Here is a 20950-nt window from a genome sequence, read left to right as displayed (position 1 = left end):
AAGAGCATTTCCACAATGTGCCAACCAAATGGGCCTTCATACTACTCACGGATGATGTTGGTCTCTGTTTGGTGCAATAATTTCCCCTCCTGTTTACTGGGGCCTGTAATTCATTAAAGAAGGGAAAAAATGTATCATTTATTGTTTAAGACAAAAAGAAAAGTCTCCAAACAGCTTGCTATTACCTAGAAAAGCACAGCGAGCTCCACATTCTTCAGACAGCACTGACCAATTCTGGCTGAACAAATACAAAATGCCACAGAAGTTTTGAGGGTACAAAAAAATACTTCTCTCCTATGCAAAAAATGCAGGCCAAACAGGGACAGACACAGTTACTGCTGGTTAGCAACTATGCAATTTTTTAATCTGGCTTCAGTATAAGTTTAAGCAAAAAGGACAAAAACCTGGACTCAGACTTTTTTCTTCTGCATATAAGGAGCTTTGGGTTCCCATTATTATAAGCAATGGTAGCAATCATAAGTTTAAGAGAAAAATTGTGTCAACAAGATGCTTTTAAAAGAAAAAATAACTTTGGCTCGTAAAGCTATAAGCATTTAAGTCTGAAGATCTACTGAAATCAATGGGACCTTTTCTGAATTACACACTTTGCTTAAGTTTTTGAAGAATCAAGGTTTTCATCCTTTTTCTGTAAGTCCCTTTTACAAAATTCAAATCCTCTACCAATACTGACACTTAAAGCATTTATAATTTTGTCATAGCATTTTATCTAGAGCTTCAGGATTGTGTATTTTGAAATTAATTTTACAATGTCAGCCCAATTAAAATGGTTTTTAAAAAACAAAAAATCAAGCACTTTAATTTTAATCACTCTACTTTCCTTTATGTAGACAAGCACCTCACATTTTCTGCCCCTAGAGAACTTACTGTCATCTCTCCTCAATTTATAATGTTGTTCACTTCCTCATCCTAATTCAGGGATCCCACACTGGGAGAGAGAGAACACTTATCATAGCTGCAAGGGTTGCCCATTAAGGAAATTTTGAATCCAAGGTGTAGGTAACTCAGAGCAAGACATTCAAAAGCATCTGTGAGACTAAGCAGCAATTTCACTGACTTCAACCTGAAAACTGATAGAAGTTTCATAGTTTGTAGGGTCGGAAGGGACCTGAGCAGATCATCTAGTCCGACCCCCTGCCATGGCAGGAAAGAGTACTGGGGTCAAATGACCCCAGCTAGATGTTCATCTAACCTCCTCTTAAACACCCCCAGGGTAGGAGCCTGCACCACTTCTCTTGGAAGTTGGTTCCAGACCCTAGCCGCCCTGACCGTGAAGTAGCGCCTTCTGATATCTAACCTAAACCTACCCTCTGCCAGCTTGTGACCGTTATTCCTGGTCACTCCTGGCGGTGCTCGGGGAAACAGTGACTTCCCCAATGCCTGCTGATCCCCCTGACTAGTTTATAACAGGCCACAAGATCCCCCCTCAGCCTTCTCTTTTGGAGGCTGAACAGGTTCAGGTCCTGCAGCCTGTCCTCATAAGGCCTGCCCTGTTGTCCCCCGATCATACGAGTGGCCCTCCTCTGGACCCTCTCGATGCCATCGACATCCCTCTTGAAGTGCGGCACCCAGAACTGGACGCAGTACTCCAGCTGCGGCCTGACCAGTGCTGCATAGAGGGGAAGGATCACCTCCCTGGACCTGCTCGAGATGCATCTGTGGATGCATGCCAAGGTGCAGTTGGCCTTCCTTACTGCCTCTCCACACTGCCGGCCCATGTTCATCTTGGAGTCAATGATCACTCCCAGATCCCTTTCCGCCTCCGTGCTGACAAGAGGGGAGTTCCCCAACCTGTAGGTATGGTGCCGGTTGTTCCTCCCGAGGTGTGTCACCTTGCACTTGTCTGTGTTGAAACCCACCCTATTCTCGTCCGCCCACCCTTGTAACCTGTCTAGGTCAGATTGTAGCCTGTTGCATCCTTCCAATGTTCCCACGTCCCCCCACATCTTAGTGTCATCAGCAAATTTGAACAGGGTGCTTTTTACCCCCTGGTCCAAATCACTGATGAAGATGTTGAACAGTGCGGGCCCGAGGACTGAGCCCTGCGGAACCCCACTGCCCACGTCCTTCCAGGTTGAGAAGGACCCATCCACTACCACCCTCTGGGTGCAGCCCTCCGGCCAGTTGGCGACCCATTTGACTGTGTGGGTGTCTACACCACAGCCCCCCAGTTTCTTAATGAGAACAGGGTGAGAGACAGTGTCAAAAGCCTTCCGGAAGTCCAGGAAGACTATATCCACTGCTATCCCTGCATCTAATGATCTGATCGTAAAAGGCCACCAGGTTGGTCTGACAGGACCTGCCACTGATGAACCCATGTTGGCTGCCCCTAAGCATGCAGTCTCCTGCTGGCCCCTCCTGGATGTGTGCCAGCATAATTTTTTCGAACAGCTTGCCTAGGATCGAGGTGAGACTAACCGGCCTATAGTTTCCCGGCTCTTCCCTCCTGCCTTTTTTGAAGATGGGGACCACGTTGGCCCTCTTCCAGTCCTCCGGTACCTCACCAGAGCACCACGAGCGCTCGTAAAGTTGTGCCAGGGGACTTGCAATGACCTCGGCCAGCTCCTTTAGAACTCTAGGGTGGAGATCATCCGTAGACTAGCAGTGTAGACTAGCATTTTGATTTCCTGACCTGCTGACAGTCAACATATCAAAAGGTAGTGGTGGTTTCAAACACAGCAGGGGATATCATTTTTGCATTTTAACAGGGGTCTGAATATGTTCTTCATCAAATATTTCATAAAATGTTCATCTATGAAAGTTCTTAGAAGAATTTCAGGTTCAACTCAAACTTTTCCCTACTTACAGTTAGGAAACTGAATAGGAATAAGTACATGCCTGTTTTAATAATTCAAGATTACAAAATTGGGAACCAAATATAGAATTACTACTTTGCTAACAAATAAATTGGTACCTTGATTTTAAAAGAAACTGACCCTCCACTTCTCATAAACAGGGGTCTACCTAACTTGTAGTGGAAGTTTGTGGAGCAAACTTTTAATCTTGCTCTTTTTGCTGCACTCCCCACCCCCTCCCACCTGCCACTGAGTGGCTGAGAGGCAAAAACCATAACATTAATTGCCTCTCAGCCACTCAGCAGTAGTGGGGCCACACAGCAAAAAAGCAAGATCAAAGGCACTGCTGTGCCATGAACTTCTGCCACAATTAGTGAGTCCCTACTCGTAAAATGTAAGAGCTTTCGAGGACCTTGGGTCAATGCAACAAAACAGCAGTCTGCCTGAAACTCTCTCAGATTGATTAAATTGCTCACTAGAAAGATTGTGGCCTCTTGACCTGAGAGATGCAGTAGGGTAGAACAGGGCATAGATTGTTTTTTTTAAAATTAGGAACTTAGACCCCTGGTGATGGGTGAATTTGAAATACCCAGGCAAACAGGCTGAGCAAAATCTCTGACAACATTAATATTCATAAAAGGTGCCACCCTGACAGGCCTGGAGAATGAAGCCCCTATTCATCCACAAACTTCTGTGCATTGCATGACAGCAGACAGGCTTCACTTGAGTCAATCTTTGAGTCCTCTTTAGGAGCACTCTTGATTGCTATACATGTAAAAGAGCTGTATGACTGCTCAGAGCTCCAGTAAGAAGCTGGAGACAGGCCTGTTGAAAGTCTTTGGGTTAAGGTCAGAAGGGAGAGCAACAAGAGTGATGTTGTGGTGGGTATCTGCTATGGACCACCCAACGAGGAGGATGAGGTGGATGAGAGTTTCTTCAAACCGCTAACGGAACTTTCCCGATCACAGGCCATGGTTCTCATGGGGGACTTCAATAACCCTGACATCTGCTGGGAGGGACCGGCTGGCTAAGCAACAGCTCTGCAGAAAAGAGCCTGGGGGATACAGTGGACAAGAAGCTGAATATGAGCCAACAGTGTTATGAAGAAGGCTAACCACATATTGGGCTGCATTAGTAAATGCAGGCCGGAGAAGGAGAAAGCTAAGCAGTCCTGGAGGAGAAAGCGTTGAGTGATCGTCATAGGCAACTCCATCCTGAGAGGTACAGAGGGCCCCATCTGTCGCCAGGCCCCTCAACACGCGAGGTCTACTGCCTACCGGGAACAAAGATTCATGACGTGACGGGGATGATCCAGGCCGTGCTCCAGCCCACCGATTACTACCCCATGGTCCTAATCCATGTGGGTACTAATGATGTGGCCAGGAGAAGCCCTGATCACCTGATGGTGGACTACCACGCTCTGGGGGGCGTGCTGAAGGAGATGGGCGCACAGGTGGTATTCTCTTCTGTTCTACCAGTGAGCGGACGTGGAAGACAGCATCCGATGTGCATCGCAGAGGCCAACTGGCGGCTTCAGGAATGGTGTCTTGAGGCAGGCTTCGGCTTCCTTGACAACGACCCGTGCATCACGACAAGAGACATGCTCAGGTGGGATGGGCTCCACCTTTCCCCTAAAGGTAAGCGTGTGTTCTCTTCTAGGTTGGTGGATCTCCTCTGGCAGGCTTTAAACTAGGCTCGTCGGGGGAAGGGGAAGACGAGGGAGGAGGAAGCCTTGAACTGCTAAACCAAGCAGCACTCACAAGTACAGCCCAGCCTAGACCGACGAGCGGAACATATACCCAGGTAAGCAACAGGGGCCAGGGCAATGCTGTGATTAGGGGGCCAGTGCACACATCCACAGGAGGCCTCAAATGCCTCAACACAAATGCTCGTAGTATGGAAAACAAGTAGGAGGAACCTTATCCTCCTGCTAGCTGACACCAACCCAGACATAGTGGGGCTCAGTGAAACATGGTAGGACCCAACGCATGACTGGGCGGTGAATATCAAGGGTTTTGGCTGTACAGGAGGGACAGGACAGGGAGGAAAGGTGGGGTTGTGGCACTCTACATTAAGGAGGAATATACATCCTCATCAGGTAACACAGAGTCAGAGGAGGGGCACACAGAAGTACTCTGGGTTAGAATACAAGGCAGTCGAGGGGAAAGAGACTTAACGGTGGGGGTCTACTACAGACCTCCCAACCAAGGGGAAGAGCTAGACCGGGAATTCTCAAGTCAGCTCACGGAGATAGTTAGGTCAAAGGACATGGTCATCATGGGTGACCTGAACTTTCCAGACAACTGCTGGGAAGAGCAGTCAGCCAGGTCTGACCGGTCATGTAGGTTCCTAGCCCAAATGCAGGACCTCCATCTAACCCAGGAGGTGCACAGCCCCACCAGGGGAGACGCCTTGTTGGACCTGGTACTGGCCATGGGTGATGACCTGGTGAGGAGGCTGTGGGTACTCAACCACCTGGGCGACAGCGATCATCGCCTGCTGGAATTCACTATCCAGCACAAGGTGGCAAAGGCCTGCAGCAAGCCAGCAGCCTTAGATTTCAGGAGGGCAGACTTCAATGAGGTAAGGAGAATAGTCGGGGAAGCACTGAGGTCCCGGGGGGGGGGGGGAGGGGAGGGGAGCCAGGTGTCCAAGAATAGTGGTTGCTCCTTAAGAAGCCACCCCACCGGGCCCCCTCAGGCCCCAGGGGAGGTGCACCCAGGCCAAGGGTGAGTGAGGATCTAGTCAGGGAACTTCTGGAGGGACTGGATGTATTTAAATCAGCTGGTCCGGACAATCTCCACCCCAGAGTGCTGAGTGAATTAACTGAGGTCATTGCGGAATCCCTGGCACAGCTGTATGAGCACTCGTGGTACTCTGGTGTGGTGCCAGAGGACTGGAAGAGGGCCAAAGTGGTTCCCATTTTCAAAAAAGGGAGGAAGGAGGACCCGGGGAACTATAGGCCAGTCAGTCTTACCTCTATCCTGGGTAAGGTTTTTGAGAGAATTATCCTGGCACACGTCCACAAGGGGCCAGCAGGGGAGATTATGCTTAGGGGCAACCAACACGGGTTCGTTAGAGGCAGGTCCTGTCAGACCAACCTAGTGGCCTTCTACGACCAGGTCACCAAATCCTTAGATGCAGGGGTAGCAGTGGACATAGGCCTGCTGAAAGTCCAGAAAGACTTTGACACCGTCTCTCACCCTGTTCTCATTAAGAAACTGAGGGACTGTGGTGTCGACACCTACACAGTCAAATGGGTCGCCAACTGGCTGGAGGGCCGCACCCAGAGAGTGGTGGTGGACAGGTCATTTTCGATCTGGAGGGATGTGGGCAGTGGGGTTCTGCAGGGCTCGGTCCTCGGGCCCGCACTGTTCAACATCTTCATCAGTGACTTGGATGAGGCGGTAAAAAGTACCCTCTTCAAATTTGCTGATGACACTAAGATGTGGGGGGATGTGGGCATGCTAGAAGGAAGGAATAGGCTACAGTCGGACCTAGACAGGTAACAGGGGTGGGCGGATGAAAACAGGATGGGATTCAACACCTTGACAAGTGCAAGGTGCTACACCTGGGGAGGAAGAACCAGCACCATACCTACAGGCTGAGGAACTCCCTTCTCGTCAGTGCAGAGGCAAAAAAGGATCTTGGAGTCATCATTGATGCCAAGATGAACATGGGCTGGCAGTGTGGGGATACAGCCAGGAAGGCCAACCATACCTTGTCATGCATCCACAGATGCATCTCAAGCAGGTCCAGGGAGGCGATACTCCCTCTATGCAGCACTGGTCAGGCTGCAGCTGGAGTACTGCGTCCAGTTCTGGGCACCACAATTCAAAAGGGATGTGGACAACATGGAGAAGGTCCAGAGGAAGGCCACTCGCATGATCAGGGGGCAGCAGGGCAGGCCCTATGAGGAGAGGCTACAGGACCTGAACCTGTTCAGCCTCCACAAGAGAAGGCTGAGGGGGGGATCTAGTGGCCTGTTACAAACTAGTCAGAGGGGACCAGCAGGCACTGGGGGAGTCCCTGTTTCCCAGAGCACTACCAGGAGTGACCAGGAATAACAGTCACAAGCTGGCAAAGGGTAGATTCAGATTAGACATCAGGAGGCGCTACTTCACTGTCAGGGCGGCTAGGATCTGAAACCAACTTCCAACCAAAGAGGTGCTGGCTCCTACCCTGGGGGTCTTTAAGACAAGGCTTGACAATCACCTTGCTGAGGTCGTTTGACCCCAGTACTCTTTCCTGCCATGGCAGGGGGTCAGACTTGATGATCTGCTCAGGTCCCTTCCAACCTTACTAACTATGAAACTAAGTAGGAAGGAAGTGATTCTTTCCCTTTATCTAACACTAGTCAGGCTACATCTGGAGTAGTGTACAGTTTTGGGGCTCCCAGTACAAAAAAGATGTAGACAAAATGGAAAGAGTCCAGTGAAAATGGTTCAGGGGCTGGGGCACATTACTTCTGAGGAGAGGCTGATGGAACTAGGCTTATTTAGTCAGGAAGAGAGAAGACTGAGGTGGGATTTTAATAGCAACCTTCAACTACCTGGAGGGGGATTTGAAAGAGGATGGAGCTGAACTGTTGTCAGTGGTGGCAGAAGAAGGAACAAGGAGCAACAGTCTCAAGTTGCTTATAGAAGGGTAAGATTTTTTGGCCAGGCCTGCACGCCATAACTTTAAATATGAATCCAATGGCACAAGCTACTGCAACAGGTTATAGGATTCCAGGTGTGTTCTTGATTTGACATCTAAACAGATGTCCATGCCTAAAAGGATGACACACTTGGGAGATGGTAATACCAGGCATTCACCTTCAAAAGAACAGCAAGTCAGCAGAATAAGAAAAAGCAGGAATGCTATGGAAGAATTTGTTTTACTAAAGTAGAAAAGACTTAGTAATATTCTCAGAGGCTGGAGAATGGTTCCACATCCATCTGTTTATTGGCTTTACAAACCCAGGTGTCCTTCTAATAGCCCTTATTTATAAGGGAAAGTATTTTTTGTCCACCAGACCCCTAGCTGAGGTCATCTGACCCCAGCGCTCTTTTCTGCCCAGGGCAGGGAGTTGGACTTGATGATCTACTAAGGTCCCTTCCGACCCTGAAAATCTATGGAATCTATCTATGAGGTATAAAACACTGTAGGACAAGGCATGAAAAAGTTACCTGATGCTTGTTGCCAGACAGTCAGATACAACTATCAGAAGTTAATTTAAAATATAAAAGATTGGCCACCAAAGTGGCAACAGCTCCAGTGACTCAAAAGATTTTAAGGCCAAACAAGATCATTACAGTTGCATGGATATTCTGCCCAGCCTAGACTGTTACATTTCACTCAATAAATCCTGCAGCAAACTCAAATTGTGGTTGAACTGAGGCATATCTTTTACCAAGACAACACATCTTAACTGAACAATTTCAAGTAACAGAAAATCAACATAATCCCTCCAATAAATGATTCTAAAGGTCTCATTTGCTACTAAAAATGTACGTTTTTTTCAAGTTCAAATTTCTCCATTTGCCTTTGGTTGTAACACAGAGCTTTGTCAAGCTGAAGCAGAGTGGAACTGACATGACTACCATATTTCTGAGACAGTTCTGGAGACCAGTGCTGAAATTGAGCAGCATCAGTCAGTTTTACTCTGCTGCTGCTTGCCAAAGCTTTGAGCAGTAGCAAAGACACCAAAGTTAACCTTACACCTGGAAAGGTATCGGCCCATGTATGAAGATGAGAAACTTACTAAATGATGAAGTTCTTCACTTGCTTTGAATCCTTTTCTTTCCAAGGAGAATTTCTGATGTCAGGATGAGTAGATTTTTCAAATCCAGTTTTGAGCTTTTATGTTTTTAAATCACAGTTTTGACAACAGATGTATGTGAGTATCATGAAACAGATAAAGCTCAGTGCCCAGGCCAGATCCCATGTAGCTTAAGTCCTTAAATTGATACTGCGTAGAACAGAGAAGAGTAGATACATACCTGGAATGCTTCACGGACCATATGCTTCCTAGTAACTGCTTGAAAGTGTAAAGAGATGAAAGATGTATGAAAAGACATGGAATCAGATGGGGACAAAGAAGATAGAGAGACAAATAAGTTATGTGAGAATAGAGATTTAGTGGGAATAAGAAGAAAAATATAAGGAAAGACGCAGGTGAGGCTAGCTTTAGAAGTGCGAGCAAGTAATCTGGACTTGACATTGAAGACCCAAGGCTAGTGCAGGGTCTGATCAAGGAAGTGGGGAGATTAAGCTGTGAGAGAAGGGAGATGCTTCTGCCAGATGTGCCTGGAGTAGTCCAGAGTGAAGGGAGAAGCTGGGCAACCAGAGAAGATGTGGTGGTTACAGAGATCATCATACAAAACCAAGGCATAAATCAGGCCCAAACCCTCTATTTGCAACAGGCCAGTCCAGAGCAAAATTGCATAGACAGTACCCTACCTTGGTCCAGAGTACTTTGAGACAGTTGGGGTTGGAAAATGGTATCTATGAAAACCAAACTCTAAATGTAAAATTCTGCTGTCAAGAGACAAAAATGAGTGGTGCCGGACTGAAGCTTCAGAGAGAATTTATTTTAATATTTCTGCTTCCTGGGCCAGCTTAAATTTCACACCCATGCAGTGGACAAAAAGAGGAAGGGGGCAAGGATAAGGGGAGATTCACATCAACAACATGCTACTACTATATGGCATCCCTGGAAACCAGCATGATGAAAAAAGGTCTGCTTGAGTGGCACTTCAGGACATTTCCCAAAACAAGAACGATGAAATGAAGAGGGAGAAAAATTATCTACTTCTGATTTCATCAACCAGGAAAATCTGATGATGCCTTTGGATAACTTTAGGACACATACTCCATCTCCTTGCCAATTCAGTCCTATTCTCCACAGTACTCTGCTTAGTGTCTTCTCCAATATCATTTTAGGATGAATAATTGTTCACTCTTTGGACATACTGCATCCTTCTTTACTAGAAACTAGCAATAAATGCAATGTAATATGTACCTTCAGATTTTTCCCATAATAATAAAAATAGAAAGCAGAGTAGAAAAATAGAAGAGAGCTATATGGAGGTGATATAGGCACTCAGAGGAAAAGGAGGAAAAACCTTCCAAATTTTTTCATCCACCACAGTTAACCTTATAAGTTTTCTTCTAGCATGAGTATCAAATTTGTATGTTATCCTGGTAAGTACGCTGACTCAAAGTTTACTTTTTCAGTAAAAATGAAATGTCTTAATTAAGTGCCATAAATAACAAAGCCTAATACAAGTCTGCTTAATCCTCTGTTGGATCTCTCACTCGCCCCCTCACCTCAGCCCACTCTCCCTTTCAATTACTAGTCCTGACATTTTTCTTTCCGATTGACCTTGACTCTGACAATGAAATGCAGACCTCAACCAGGTTTAAAAATATGATTAGGCTGTGAGAAGGGAAAGGAAACACCAAAGCCATAACACCCAACTGGACGTACAATTAGCCAAGCTGCAGAAAACAAAGCAATGAGAAAGCTTTCTATTCTGGATAAATTTAATGACTGCTGCCTAGAGAAAGAACAGTGGAGCTCCCTCTACTGGATAGTGAGTTGCAGTTTCTCCTCTCTCACAGGTCACATAGCTGACCTGCATGAACAGACAAAAGTACTTGGGGATACTTGATTGCCTGTGTTTTTCTTAAGTACTAAAAATAAATCCATTTAAAAAGATGGTATTGAGTTATTTACATTGCCGCAAGGTTGCCAGAATTTGTCTCCTGAATATTTCTGCAGACTGCATGGTTTTAAAGCACAGAGAACAAAATCTTTGCCAGAGACCTCTGGCAAATGAAGTAATGCACTGTTCACCATCTCCAGCTGTACATAAAGTGACTTTCAATCTAAGACACTTGCGTACCTGCTGCCCCGATGATGTTCCATTGTCTACAAACATCTGTGGACCGCAAGTGCTCTGCAGCATTACTCACCAAGTTGATTTAATATCTGACTTTTCTTACTGACATTCAACTAAGCTCCTTCTCACACCAGCTCTCCCTGCTCTGCTAGCTCCTTTCCTGCTTAAAGGAACAGCTGTAGTCTCCCCAGCTGCTTGAAACCTTCACAGAATGGCAATTGGAAACATTTTCTAGCATAAATACATGAAGAGTAAAGCAGCAGTGAAAAAACTGAAAATCCACACACCCATCAATCTGCAGATGCTGATGCAAGGGAACTGTGAGGACTGCTATCTTAACTGGGATAAGGCCTCCAAGAAAAAAAATTTTTTGCCTTTAGTAAGCTCATCTGAAAAACCTAGAAAATAATGTTTTTTCACATTCACAATGTTTTAGATCTGTTACCTCAGAGCATTCACAAAGGCAGATGCATAAGGTTGGTTTCCCCAGTGTGAGAGTTGACACCACTGTCGGGACAGAAAGCACAGGCCCACCACCGCAGAACCAGGATTCTGTTCTCAGCTTTCCCCTAATGTTTTTACTTAAGTGTTGGCACAGAGACTTCTTATGCCTGAAGAAGGGTGACTGCACTCAAAAGCTCGCAAAGAACTTTTTTCCCCAACTACTCAGTTGGTCTAATAAAAGGTATCATACATCTACCCAAAGAACTTCTAATAGCCACAAACTCCTGGAAGACTGGATCAGGCTCAACATTAGGAAAAACTAATGGGTGTCCAGACTATGGAATAAGCTCCCTCAGGAGGTGGTGCAATCACCTACCCTGGAAATCTTCAAGAGGAAACTAGACAGTCACCTTGCTAGGGTCACTCGACACCAGTTGTCTTCCCTGCTTGGTGCAGGGGGCTGGACCCAATGATCTTCCAAGGTCCCATCTGGCCTTACAACCTATGAACCTTGCCTATGTCCTTAGCCCAACACAGCTATAACCAAAAACCCAGCAAATTACCAGTGCTCTCTTCTGCAGCTGTGGTCCCCTGAGAATCAAGCTGATAAACCTTTCTCAGAGGTTGTCATTTAAGATGACCCTGAACTGAAGCTGTGAAATGCAGACTTAATCAAGCTCTTCAGTGGAGCAGGTAGACTTGTGCACAGCTTGCCTAGACCTAGGAGGCATTTTGGTTGGACACACAGGAGGAGGAGAAGTCATTTGATCAGATTTTGGAATTTCCTTTCATTTCTTAAAAGCAGCCGACTGGATTTCCCTCTTTCACTTCCACTGATTAACAATGTCTTTAACATTTTTACTATTCCCCACCCTTAAACCTCGCGTCGGTGCTAACTGGACATGACAGTCTACCTATGTTTCCAATTTTGAGAAACGGAGAGGAGGGGTTTTTTTCCTCTTTTGTTTAAGGGCAGAGAAATGGACATATACATTACAAAGCTTACAAAACCTACATGCTTTATAGCTCAGGTCACACATTTGATTCAATTTTTTAATCTACTCTAGCTCTTAATGCGACTTAGTCTTAAAACCTGAGAAAACATCAATCTGTCTCTCCCCTTTTCTTGCTTTAGTGTTTATAAAAGGGATTATAATCAGGCTTATATAAGAGGATCCTGGCTTCAACCTTGATTACAGACAGGCTACAGCCTCTCCATGATAAACCACGCACATGGATGCAGAGCCAGGACTAGAGCTTTCGTTCCAAAATCATAAGCCTCTACCACCTGGAAGTAAATGGAAAATTTTTGCGCTTGCTGTAACCTAGGGAGGGATCCTTCAATTTTTCCTAAACTACAACTCACTGGTAGAAAGAAGCCTGATTACACATTCACCCCACAGTCCTGGAGCCTTTGAAACCTCTGCTTGTCCTTCAGGAACAGTATTTTTTCTTAAACTGCATGACATTCAGCAACATTCTCTTGAGCACTAAAAATTCTGTGAAACAGATACAACATTAAGGTTTCAGGGGTAAAATTTTGGCCCTTAACGAACCCAGGATTCAAAGAAGAATACAACAATGCATAATCCCATTCTCATTGAAATCAATGGCAAAAATCCCTCTCACTTCAACAGGAGAAGGATTTAGCTCAACACTATCCAAAAAAGGTTTTCTTGTAACAATTGCACTTCATTTTCTCCCAATACAGAATGCAAACCAACAAGACTTTTGAGTTAGAACGTAACTTGTAAATGCTCAACCAAACGTTGAAATGTCTAATTCTCTTACTTTCAGAGTAAATCTAGCATTTTTCAGAACAAAGCATCTTTCCAATATGGAGGTGCAGAGCTTTCATAAAGGCAGCAAGCAGGTTGCTACTGTGATATCAACCCTATTATAGAAAAAACTACTTTCTGTTGCAATCCGAAGAAAGAAAAGAAAGACACCCTGACAAAAAATGTCCTTCTCTTATGCACATTCACGAAAAAGAATTAATTTTTGTTTCCACTTGTCATCAAGGTAGGCCATTTTGTCTGGGTTGGCAAATTTCCCAAGACTTAAGTGGCACATACAAATCTTTTAATTAAGTCATAACAGCCCTTGCAATCCAGCAAGCAAGCTTGCTGACTTTCTCAAATACATCTTCTAATTAAGTTGGACCAATCAGTTTGACTACCAGACGCCCATCAATCCACACCTCGATAAACACTGAAAACGTGCCCTCACTAGCATCCATTATTTTCTCTCAGTGGACATATTCCCAGTCTTCAAAAAAACTTTAAACATGACATCTTCTGATGAAGAAATAAACACCTCAGTTTCTCTCAAAATTTTTCACAAGTGGAAAACACACAGCTGAAATAAACCCTCCATTTGACAATCTGTCACCTATATGAAACAGACTTGCTAAAGCTGAGACAGACACAGATGCTGTGGTAACAATTCAAGAGCACTACACATTTAAGCCATGGATAGCCTCTTCACAAATATCCGTGCCATTAATTCACAAATAGTTGCGGCATGGTTAGATGCAAGGATGGAGACTGGAGCACTGCCTTTATCCTGAGTGAAGAACAAGGGGAAATCATAACCCTTCTGCGACTGCTTGCCAGGTGTTCAGGCCCTCTATTCGACAGTGGCAACCCAATGGGTAGAAGGATTCATTTGGGAGAAGGGAAGACTAGAGCACAAAACATCTGAACTACTCACATCACTGCATGTCAGGAAAACTGAAGAAGTAAAGAAATGAGTAGTGAGATACACAGCCTTTCACCACTAGGGCAGCCACTTTGAATCCAGCCTTGGCACAGTTATTAGGTAGCACCTGCTCTACCACTATTTCCTTTACCTACTCTGTGGATGAGGGGTGGGATTCAGCCACAAAGCAAGTTAATTCAGGACATTTTATTACAAAATTCACACACAAGTACCAGTGTTATCAACTTTCCACCTTGCTATTAGTAGTCAAGCAGCTGTGAGCTTGGGCGAGCATAAGATTCCTGTGCAGAGCGGAGGACAAAAATTGTTTTTGGAAAAAGAACATCTGGTTACTTTCCTGAACTGTGGTTCTTCAAGGTGCCCTATCCACATCCGTTCCACTCTTGCCAGACATGTGCTCAAGATCAGACTGTGTTGGTCAGCACCATCTACTGCTGTGGGGCTACACCTGCATCCTAGATGTACAAGTGTCTAACCCTATAAAGGCAGGCAAGGTTCTTTGGGTAAATCTGATATCTTTTACTAAATCAACTCAAATAGTTGGAAAAATTCTTATTATCAAGCTTTCGGGCATAAACACTTTTCATCAGGATGAAGAAACATCTGCAGATGGTCATGATATCAGTCCTGAATTCAGCACCAAGACCTGCCCTGGTCTTGAAGCTTGCAATAACCAGTAAGCCCTTCCAGTATTGGGATTTGCTTTAAAGCAGTGATATCAAAGTCTTTGACCCCCATGGGCCAGATGAGCCAGATTGAGCCCATGTACCCACCCCTTCATCTCCCCCATGATGGATTCGGCACCTGTGGCACCCACTCTGGGTCCCATGTTGCACACAGCAGCTGCCCTGGCTCATCTGGGATCCACACCACATGCAGTGTAGGTCCTGGAGTGCATACCATGTGCAGCACACATCCTAGACCAGAAGGATATTTGTATCTGAAAGCTTGCAAAGAAGAATTTTTCCAACTACTTGAGCTGGTCTAATAAAAGATACCAGATTTACCCAAAGAACTTTGTTTACTTATGTCCTTAGGGCAACAAGGCTATAACCTATCCCCTTATAAAGGGCATAGGGGTTGGAGCAGACACAAGAGTTCTTCAGTTGCTTTGCCAATATGGAAGCCTAAAGGAATAGGACCATGGAATCCATGTGGTCAATGCACCTCAGTGTCACCATCACTGCAGGGCAAGTCGTTATTTCCTCTTTGTACGATACAAATCTGTGTTCCACTCTGAATGACTAAACAAGCTGTTGCGTTTGGAGGTGTGTACAAGGAGTCTTACCTTAAACAACAGCTGCAGAATTGCCCTACCAAAACTGGCATCTGAGCTGAAAGCCTTTCACAAAGGACAGTGTCTTGTAAAAGTATGGACTGTGCTTTACAGCTACAATACAGAATAAAAGAACAGGGACATTCTTCAACAGGTGTCTGAGGCTATGTAAGAGAACTGAGCTCTAATGTGCTTATCATGAATACAGGTTTTCCTTTCTTTATGCGGGTTTGGTATGTGTGAATTTGCTCTTATGCGATGACCCTTTTAATACCATAAATTTGTTATATGCAAAGTAAATTGACTCTTATGCGATCAGTATGGTGGAAGCCCACAGTCAGCTGCTTTGTGCGGAGCATTGTGGGAGTGATGCGCACCAAAATATAGTCTCCTGTGTGGATCTGTGCTCCTTGCTCACTGTCTGCAACACACTGCAGTAGTTGCCATCCCCAGATTCTAAGCATCTCTTACGCCTCTCTGCTGTTGGCGAGTACCAAAATTGTCTCGTAAAAGTGGTAGAAATGGGTCTGGGGGTCAGTACAGTTGAGGTCTTGGAATACATCCCTATTTGTTACATTGTAAAGTGGATTCTCTTTATGCAAATTCAAGTTATGCACCGTTTCCCAGGAACGCATAAAGTGAGGAAAACCTGTATAACTTGATTAACTCCTTACACATTTCTATACACTTGGAAACTGCATGGATATCTGCCTGACCCTTAACCCTATCAGAACAAAGGTGCTTGTATCCTGAACGATTCTGAACACAGAGGTAATACAATAGGATCCTTATTACATGAAACATATTATGTTGAGCTTCCCCAAGAGTTATGCAAAGCTTGGAAAAGAACACAGGGAAGAGATTCACATGGTTCATGTAAAGCACCTTTAGGCAAGGATGTAATAAGAAGCCCAAAGGTAACCCTGTCCTCAGAGAATGCTGCTTAAGGGGTATTCACTGGGGGACCCACAAGGACTGGAACCTCACTTTATTTCAAGCTGATATAATCGCTACGTACAAGCCAATTTTCATTGGTAGGTGGTGCAGGGAACAGGTTGCTAAGGGAGACAGCTGGTACCGCAATGCCCATATGTAAAGCTAAGTGAAAGAGGTTTTCTAATGCAGTCTAGTCAAAGCTTTCCTGCTCTGGAGCAGAATGTTCCGAATGCCAGCTGAACAGCTTTTCAGCCAGTATCCAGGCTAATGAAATATAAAAGCTGGGTCCAGGTGTAAGCTGACCGACGCCATGAAAGCCAACATGAAGTCATCAGAATTGTCCTCAGAAAAAAGATGGACCTAAATATTAGAGCTGCCTCATGCACACTAGGGCTATCATGATTCTTGATCCAGCATCTCATCTCAGTTTGCTCAGGCCTCTCAAGAGTCGCAGAGAAAGCAATACCAAGAGGATGAGGAAGGAACTGGGTAGGGGACCTGGACTGGAGTCACCTCTGACAGTTCTGATACAGTGAAGGCGGCAAAGGGAAGGGGCACCAATTTAAAGGAGCCATTTGAAATTGCTGCTTGAAGGCAGCTGCTTTAAAGGGGCTGCATTCACACAGACACTTAAAGCCTCCTGCTCTGTGCCCTCAGTCCCCCATGGTTTTGGGTGGCATGCAATAAGTGGAAGGAGGAGCACAGAGCAGGAAGGGAATCTGAGCAGTAGAGGACCAACTGTGGGAGTGGGGGCTTCGCAGCCCACCACTCTCTTAAAGAGTTACAACCCCTGCTGCACGGTATTGGGTCCTTGAAGAACCACACATAATTAGAAAGTTCTAAATAAAAAGATGCAACGCCAGCGATGTAATCCGGTAACAGATTCACATAGTCCAGAGATGAATGGCTTCCAGACAGGGCAGAAATTACCTTTGTAGCACTATGACTCTGGATCCCTGGAGTGGAGCAGGAATGTACTGCAGTGCCTGATACACAGCTCCAAAGTGACTATATGCTGACATTTCCTCAGGAGACCATTTTATCCCTGAGTCTGAAGGTAATATAGATAAATGACCCAATTCCCTCCCTCAAGCACGTGAAAGGGCACCTGTACCAAATCTGCACAGGTCTCAGGTGAAGTCAGGCAATAATGTAAATGATGTAAAGTAAGTTCATGTGTCATAGCTGGTTTTGATTCCCCCACTCAGTAATGACTGAAGCCAGAAGACACTATCACCTGGCAGGAAAGCCGTCTCTACCACGAAATATATCCTAGGCAGAAATAACTCAATCTGTGATGTGCCACTAGCACAACAAAACGTTTTGCAAAGACTTGGTGCTATGGAGTGTGCAAGAGGCAGAACCTTGTACTGGTAATGATTTTGCCCCACTAAAAAAGTGGTGCTAAGGATAGATCAGGTGGTTAGAGCTAGGGAAAGGCTACACATAGGGGATGCACGTGCACCCCGAGTGTGGTGGTGCATGCCCTGCAGCACTCACCACACCCCCTATTCACTCCCCCGCTGCCAGTGCCGGCGGCATCTGCAGAAGCTCCCAGCTTACCACTGCCAGTGCAGCTGTGCCCCCCAGCTGCCGGGGGCATGCGCCATTTCATGGAGCTAGGGTCTGTACCAGGTCAGTTAGGAACTTCCTTTAAAGATCACTCCTTTAAAGCAGGGTCTCAAAAATATGGCCCATGGGCTGGATGTATCCTGTGGAGCCCTATCATCTGGCCTCAAGGTCTCTGGACCAGCCCCACATGCCACATCTAGGACCCCATAGCACATGATTCAGCTGCTCCAGGATCCACGCCACACATGGTGCCTGCTCCAGTCGCTCTGGAATCTGTGCCCCCCATTCCACCAGGTCCAGGATGTGTGCTGCATGTGGTGCCCACTCCATGACCCATGACTGATATCATGATGTTCTGTGCCTTTTTTTTTGTTGGTGCCTTGGTTCCTGACCTCCATGTCAATATGGACTTGGAAGATGCATCTTCGGTGGGATGTTTCAGGTTTTCCTTGTGGGAGGGATCTGCTACTTGCACTAAGGTACAAATGCAGGTCAGTTGCTTGACACATTGCCAACTTCAACAAGCAAGTACCAGCTCTTGTTCTGTTGGGGTTTGTGTTGACATGTTCAAAAGCAAAGGCATTGATGAAGAGGGTGCTAGTCTGAGGACTGTCAGTCCTGGAGAACTTGGAAGAGGGATGTGGATAACTTTGACAGGGTTCAGAGACTGGCTACTCATATGGCTGAGGGCCTGCGGGTAAGATCCTATGAAGACAGACTGAGGGACCTGAATCTCTTCAGCCTCCATAAGAGAAGGCTGAGAGGTGATCTTGTGGCTGTCTATAAACTCATCATGGGGGGTCAGCAGGAAATAAGGGATACCCTGTTTACTAGGGTACCCCTTGGGGTTATTAGAAATAATGACTGCAAACTAAAGAAGAGTAGATTTAGATTGGATATCAGGAAAAAAATTCTTTACGGTGAGGGTTGCCAAAATATGAAATGGGCTTCCAAATGAGGTGGTGCTCTCCTTTACTTTGGAGGTGTTCAAGAAAAGATTAGACAGGCACCTTGCTGGGGTTATTTAACTAGAGCAGGGGATCAGACTCAATGATCTACAGGGTCCCTTCCAACCCTAGAAATCTATGACTTAGTATTGTTGGCTTTGAAATGACAACTCCTGCTCATTCAAACTATGGGCAAAGCATGGTGCTTTATTACCAGGACCCTTGGCATCAATGACCTGCTTCACTCTGACCCGGTGGATCTTTCCTCTATCACCATGTATGACTTCCAAAGATTGTTGCAGTAGATATAATATGAAACTTACATATTGTTTTTTGGTACAGGATGAGAAAGAACACCAGCTGAATACTCATCAGAAGTATGTCCTTCTGCAAGGCAAACAAAGCCGCTGCTATGCTCAATGATCAAGAACATAGGGTCACCATGTGACAAACTTACCATCTATTACATACACAACAGCTATTGTAAAGAACCTTGCACTGCTGCACAGGAGGATCTCCCCTTGATTTTTCCTCTCTCACTGATTTTCTTCATATTAAAGTTTGGCTACACAGAAACAAAGAGAGATTTCCTCACAAAAGCGAACTTAAATGCGTTTGAGACTCACAGGAGAGTAGCAGATTGAAAACTCAGCATGTTCCATCTCACTGACAAGGGCGGTGAGTGGGAACTGAGGGAGGATTGGGCCATTAATGTCCTTCAAAGAGGAGGATGAGGGTGCTTATGCAGCCCCAACAGACACTGCTATTCAGAAATAATTTTGGTCTCATATGGACTATCAGTGGAATGGGTCCTCTGCTGACGCTGGCTTGAAGAATGTTATGTGCTTTCATTCCCGGATGAATCTGACTTCTTTTTTTTGTTTTAACCAGGTGTTAGATACTTAACAGTAATATACCTCCTAACTTTTACACTGACTGCTTTCCATGTTTTTCCTACTTCCTTGGGAGAAAAAAAAAGTTGTATAGTATAATGAAAGAATTTAAATAATCAACCCAACAGCTCCCACTTTGTCCCTCTTAAATTAAACCTTAAATAGTAGACTCTCCAAGGGTCCACTCTTGTGTTCTTCTCAGCAAATTATCAATAAGCTACATTGTTTACAGGCAAGACCAGGATATGGTGGAAAACTGCCCAGCCAAGACACATTGCTCTAGTCTCCTCTGAATTTGACTGTGATAATGAGCTTCCATTTCCCCAATGCCTGCCACCCAAACATCTTTACATGGACTTTACAAACACTGTTAATTGCCTGTACAAACCATACAAGTATTGCTCCATCTATCATCACAATACAACCCCCTTTGAGGCAAAACCTGGCAGCTTCTAACAGCTCACAGCAGCACCGCATAGGTCCTGGGTTTTGTATTTCATTCAAACAAGAGCACCAGCAGAAGCACAGTGCCCCCTAGCTCCTACATAGCACAAGACAAAGATTGCAAGTGACTCAGTCCAAGAACATCTGAAATCCTGAAGCCTACATGAAAACAAAACACAAATGTGCAACATTTGCATCTTACCTGTCATAGGATCAAACAGCTGATTGGCCTCTAGGTCTGTGAAGGTGTTAAAGCAACTAGGACATTTGAAAGAGGCACGGTTGGTGGAGTCTCTCTCATCTGTCTCAATCCGCCTCCTCATGTGGTCCAGCTTGTACTTCACCACATTGACCAGGAGGCGGTAGTTGATGAAGTAGTAGTTGTGCCGGGTGGTCTTGCCATCAGGGGCGGTCTCCACTCTCATCCTGCATTTGATGAACTTGTCCCCCTTGAGTGTGTTGAGGACTGCTCGTAACTGCTTCCGATCAAACTTGAGCAGCTCCAGCATGTCCTCCTCCTTCACACAGGGGTTGCGAATGAGAATGTCCAGAGCCAACGCATGTTCAATGCCATAAAAACCACGCACCACATACTTGGCAAGGCGCTTCAGAGCCGCCGGGACCTCTGTAAGAACGTCTGGGTCTGTCATATCAGATTCAGAAACGACGCCTCATGTATACTGCAGTGAAAACAAACAGATGGACTGTAAATTTCTGACTCAAGAAACAGCTGTCATCCAGGTTATACAAACCTAAAAAAGGAAGACTGCTAAAGGATGGTAGCTTTCTATTTCCCTGTTCCCAGCCCAAAATCCTCTCTCTAGGCATAAATGATGTAACCAAACATAGTAAGAAACAGAACCCTATTTTCACTGCAAAGTGGAGACCAAATAGTGATTTTTTAAAAAAAAAAATCCAGAACATTCAGCAGATTTCAGTTCTACCTTCTCTGAACTAAAGAAGCTGTTATACAAATTCCCTCTTGCATTCAAGTTTCTATAGATCTGTTATTTTC

General features: G+C 45.3%; 1 protein-coding gene across 2 annotated transcripts in view; it reads right to left on the bottom strand.

Annotated features, from left to right (window-relative positions):
- Nucleotides 1-20950, bottom strand: part of GTF2E1 (general transcription factor IIE subunit 1) — a 103286-nt gene that overhangs the window by 62621 nt on the left and 19715 nt on the right. Inside the window, exons 2-3 of one of the 2 annotated variants that reach the window (XM_090057180.1) lie at nucleotides 20138-20615; nucleotides 50-103 (exon numbers count right to left, since the gene is read on the bottom strand). In XM_090057180.1, the coding sequence (XP_089913306.1) occupies nucleotides 50-103; nucleotides 20138-20585 (502 nt within the window). In that variant the 5' untranslated portion in view covers nucleotides 20586-20615. The remainder of the gene's footprint in view (nucleotides 1-49; nucleotides 104-20137; nucleotides 20616-20950) is intronic. The other variant, XM_090057187.1, reaches the window with a different exon arrangement.

This window comes from Crocodylus siamensis, chromosome 1, assembly GCF_052110815.1.
Source record: "Crocodylus siamensis isolate JL-2025a chromosome 1, ASM5211081v1, whole genome shotgun sequence".
Taxonomy (NCBI): Eukaryota; Metazoa; Chordata; order Crocodylia; family Crocodylidae; genus Crocodylus; species Crocodylus siamensis.
The sequence above is the reverse complement of the archived record's forward strand: the minus strand, read 5'-3'. Positions and strand labels throughout refer to the sequence as shown.